Below are 5,343 nucleotides of genomic sequence, written 5' to 3' on the forward strand. Positions count from 1 at the left end.
CTCTTACTAACATGAATTTTAAAGAAAACTATTACTCTTGTGGAACTCAATCCTCATTTAACTCAACCCCGTGCAACTGAACCCCCCCCCCTTTGTAACTGAACCCCTGTATAACCGAAACCCCCGTGTAACTATAGCCCCTTTAACTGAACCCTCGTGCAACTCAACCCCCCATGCAACTCATCCCCCTCAACACACTTCAGCTATTTCTTTTGAAATTGAAAATACTTTTCAAAAATTACTTATTTATTATACAGACCACATCGGTGAGCTTAAGCTATGTCAAGTCACAATATCATTATATCGTTACTTTTCAATTAAGCTATTGAATACCTTCTAGAAATGTGTCTTGTAAGCGTTAAATCTATTAAGTATCTGATGTAAGCATCCCATTCTTTAATTATCCCGTGAGGTATTCTTAACCATGGTAATACCTTTACGCTAATACATCTTCGCAAAAAAATTCGCAAATCTCGTAAACTAAAGAAGTAATTACATCACTGTTGTTAGCTCCATCATTAATCTCCAATAGTGTAAATGCACCCCTAATTTTTTTTTCCTCTACTAATATCCTTGCAAATAAAAACTATTCTCTTTGAATTCAAGTCTCTTACTAATATGAATTGTAAAGAAAACTAAAAAGATACACCGGTTTTTCCAACACGGATTTAACCTAAAAAAAAACTTGTATATCATGAAATAGAAATTCATTTAATTGTGTCGGAAAAAACTTGAACCAAAACAGATTATACCAAACCTGTTTGGTAGGGGCGCGCACTCAAAGTATATAGCTTCAAGCAAAGTCCATATGATATTTCAAATTGCTTTAGCTTCTATAGAAATGGCACCTCTTTACAAATGACACTGGTAACCCAATTACTTGAAAACTTACACACATATCTATGCCTCAGGCGTAAGTTTGAATGTAAGTTTTTAACCTTTATATGACTTACTACTCACAAACTGTTTGATTGCCTAAATCACGGTTTCTTAGATTCTTGTCGCAGGCAGTTTCTTGGCATAGGACGAATAGGAAGGAATAAACATAATAATAATTATCCTTATTCTTCCAGTCGGCAAAGCATTTCAACGGAGACAGATACGCTTACCTCATTCAATTAATGGACAGCATATTTCGAAATTGTTTCCTGCTGCAAAGGAAAAATGTAATCTTTAACTGAATAAAATATAAAATAAATAAGTTTTTTTAACTGAAAGTAAGGAACGACATTAAAACGAGCAGAAATTATTCCGTATATAAAAGTGACTGTCCTCTCCTCAACACTTCGCTGTTTCCGCTAAAGTTTTTTATTGTTTTAAAGAGTAGAATAGTGACAAAGAGTCAAATTTTTGCGTAAAGAGCGAGTTGTTGATGAGGGGACAGCCTATTTCACATAAGGAATCATTTCTGTGCATTTTAAGTTTTAATGTAGCTCCTTACTTTCAGTTAAACAAAAAATTGTTTTTAATCTAATTTCTGAACGTTTTTCAAATAATGTAGTTTTGAATTTGACTCACGGTACATGAAAAATTAAAACGAAACTGTATATTAATGTTGGCAGATTTATTCCGTATATAAAGGATTCTCCCCTCCTGAATACCTTGATCTGTCTGCCTAATCTGTTAGCACTTTCAAAAAAGCTTCCTCTTTTAATTAAGTGGCCCCAGTGTTTCAGTAGCCTTTCTTAAGAAATTGCAACAAACAGTTAAACTTTAACGTAAAGAGCAAGGTATTGAGGAGGGGCAATCTTTTATATATAGAATAATTTCTGTTCGTTTTGTTTTAATGTTGCTCCTAACTTTCAGCAAAAAAAACTTGTTTTTTTATTTAATTTCCTATAGCTTTTTAAATAATACCGATATATCTCGCCCACCCTTCATGAAATACACGCCCCCCGCTCATGGAAAAATCCTCAGTGGAAATTTCATCCAATGTTAAGTGCATCCCTCCCCGTCAAATTCCTTCCAGACAGTTCCATCCTTGCTGACTCCCTCCCCCCCCCCCTCCTAAAATTACCTGCGGACGATTCTGTCTGAAAAATTCTCCTTAGTATTCTATTCCCGGAAACCAAAACATGCGGAAAATAATCCCCGGATAATTCCCCCGGAACATCAGCACATATAAAATTTGGCAAAGAGAATGCACGACAATTAAAAAGAAGTTCGTACAGTAATTCTGTCAAATCCCCTCAGTGTAACATTTCCCCTGGAAAAATTCACCTCACAGAAATTCCCTCCTCCCCCCCCCCAAGGAAGATTCTTCTTGTAGAAATCCACCCCAAGCACACCCCTCTCCCCTCCTGAAAAATGTCTGTATACGTCCCAATTACAGATACTATACGTAAGTAATGGGAAAATTTCATAACTTACAGGCCTCTCATCACGAACTTTGAGGGGGTAATTTCAACCCTAAAGACATAGTTATTTGATTTATCAACTATACTAAGCAAAGTGGCTATCTCAGAATTTTGATCTGATATTTTTGGGGAAAAATGGGCGTGGAACAGTTTTCCTCCAATCTTTTTGGTCACTTAAAAATGGCACTTGAATTCTAATTTCCGTTCGAATGCACCCTCTCCCGATTTTCTATGATCATTATTTCAATGCTATCACCCCTGGGAAAAGAACAAACAAGCACGCATCCGTGATTTGTCTTCTAATGTCTTCTAATAGTCTTTTTGTACGGTTTGCACTAGTTCAAAGTAATTTAACAATGCTTTCATATAATTCCGAGATGTTTCAAATTCCTGTGACACCGTTTTATTTTCTTACTTAATAAAGAGATCTCTGATCATCAACTACTCTCCTATTCGCATCGGCTTATCGAAAAAGAGGCATTCTGAACTATTTCAAATGTCCAAAATTTAAAGCAATAAATTGAAAAATTCCCTGTTAATTGATGATTTTTGAACTGTACTGTAAAAAATGTCAATAAAAATATATTTGCACCATACAGCATAAACAAATACAATTTTCAAATTAATTTCTAAGATAAAAAAGAGAAAATTAGTTACAAAAAAAACCTTTGTAGAACTCTGTTGGATAAAAATTTATAAACTGCGTTAATGTTTGAATTAATAGAAAACCAGTTATAGACAGGGTTGCCACCGTTGGTGATTTATCACCAAATATGGTGATTTTTTTGTTTGGTGATTTTTTGGTGATCTGGTGATGTTTCGGACCTAAAATTTGGTTGTTTCATAATAAAATTTAGTGATTTTACTATGATTGTGTTCCTACTTTTGAACATAGTGAGGCAAATTCTGATGAAAAGACTATTCAACAGACTTGATTGTCCGTGCATGGCGAATTTATTGCATATCCAAATAGCCAATCAGAGGAGATGACCATAAACCGTGCCTGCTATCTATATTAACAAAGAAGAAAATTTAAGGAAACTATAATAAAGAATAGTTGCAGGATCTATGACACGCGGTTCGCTTTTAAGTTTGTTGCAGCTGCAGATAATATATTATATTATTTCGATTTTAGCCTATATTCACATCCTAACGTCTGAGTAGGTAGGTTATAAACATATTTCTAGTCTTCAACTACTATAATAGGCAGAGATGGGCTATACTCTGGATGAGGTATAATCCCAGCTGAGGGGCTCTTGACTATCTTGGGAAATAGTTGCACTAGGAGAGTCAAACTTTCAGGAACTAACTCAGACCCTTAATCATGCCCCAGAGAGGTGTTTTCTAGCTCTCAATTTAAGATCATTACTGTATTATTTTTCATGAAATTCAGAGGAATCTGGTTTAAAAGAAGTTGGTTTCACAGTCCTCGATGCATTTACAAGATCCAGACTTCCGATTGAAAATAGGAATACTTGTTCCAAACCCTAAATCTAAAATACTTGTTGAGCGTAGAGTGGATGGGAAGTTAATTGAAGCTCAGGAAATTATAAAAATACCCTGCTTCTAAACAAAGAATTAGTCAGGTTAAGAGAAAACTTCCAAAATCTAGTAAAAGCCGTGTTTTCAGGCTCAGCGGGTTCGAACACGGGTTGTTCTAGCTTAGTTTCAAGTTTCTAGTTTTTCGTCTAGTTTTTTCTAGTTTCAACGGGTTCGAAGCTTCAACCCCGTGTTTGATACACTAGATGCACTGCTGCACAACGCTTGATGCACTAGACGCGAACAACCCGTGTTTAAAGACGGGTTGTTCACGGATCAGCAGGTTCGAACACGGGTTGTTCTCGTCTAGTGCATTAAGCGTTGTGCATCAAAGCATCTAGTGTATCAAACACGGGGTTGAAGCTTCGAACCCGCTGAAACTAGACAAAACTAGACGAAAAACTTGAAACTAGACGAGAACAACCCGTGTTCGAACCCGCTGAGCCTGAAAACGCGGCTAAAGCATTCTATCCCAGTCCCCTTTATTCAAGGGCGGATCCAGAATTTTCTTTAGGGGGGGGCGCAAAATAGGTTGATCCGATAAACTTGCGTTAGGAACAAGTTTAATTAACGCAAACTTGAGTTAAGTAAGTAAATTACACTACTTTTGACTACGTTAGGGGGGCGTCCCCCCCCGCCACGTCCCTCCCCTAGATCCGCCACTGCCTTTATTGTTCCTAATGAAAGCACAAATTTGCATGAACAGCATGGTGAGAATTCTCCAAGTGAGGCTGTTGAAGAAGTAACAGAGGTAGCTTATTCTGTTAAAAAATCTGTAAATGCGACATTTCTTCAGATGTTTGTGATGCAGGATGCTTCTGTTGTAAAGAGTTCTGGTACAAACGTTATATCTCCATCTGTTTGGTAATAACAGGACAGTCAAGAAACCTAAGTTGTGATGAAGTTAAATCAGATACTGAAGAAAATGCTGGACAAGAAAGTAATTTCGACATTAGCAGTGTTAATGATACAAACTTTTTTGAAGAGTCAGATGCATCGTTTAAGGCTCGTCCAGGTAAAAAACTGCCATGAACTTTCAAAGGAAGACACATGGATGAGGACACTAGTTGCAGTGGAAGTTAAAAAGTAAATTAAGCAGTCAGAAAAAAAGAAAGAGACAAACCTTTCGTTCACCTTATCGCCTCGGCAAGGACAAATTCAAGTTTCTCAAGTAACTGAAAGCACGGGAATACGATTTAGTCGTAGGATTGAAAGTGACCAAGATCTTGATCATAATTGATGAATCAACAGACAGAAACCAGTCAAGCAGTTTTTTTCAATTTCGATTTTTTCTGATGCAACAGCTAAAGGGTTGAAGAGGTTAATTGCAGATGAATTCAGTAAATTAAGAAAAAATACCACTGAAAATCATTGTTGCCTTTGCTTCGGACAATGCAAATATCATGCTAGGATCCATGTTAGGATTCCACGGCTTGCAACTGTCGGT

The 5,343-nt window shown here is 36.6% G+C and overlaps 1 protein-coding gene across 1 annotated transcript in view; it reads left to right on the forward strand.

Moving 5' to 3' along the window:
• Positions 1-4,928, forward strand: part of LOC148945748 (uncharacterized) — a 50,092-nt gene extending 45,164 nt beyond the window's left edge. Inside the window, exon 4 of the mRNA XM_089097508.1 lies at positions 4,693-4,928. Within this exon, the coding sequence (XP_088953634.1) occupies positions 4,693-4,928 (236 nt within the window). The remainder of the gene's footprint in view (positions 1-4,692) is intronic.
• Positions 4,929-5,343: the final 415 nt, after the last annotated feature.

This window comes from Artemia sp. Qi Xiang Cuo, chromosome 12, assembly GCF_049724085.1.
Source record: "Artemia sp. Qi Xiang Cuo chromosome 12, ASM4972408v1, whole genome shotgun sequence".
Lineage (NCBI taxonomy): Eukaryota > Metazoa > Arthropoda > Branchiopoda > Anostraca > Artemiidae > Artemia > Artemia sp. Qi Xiang Cuo.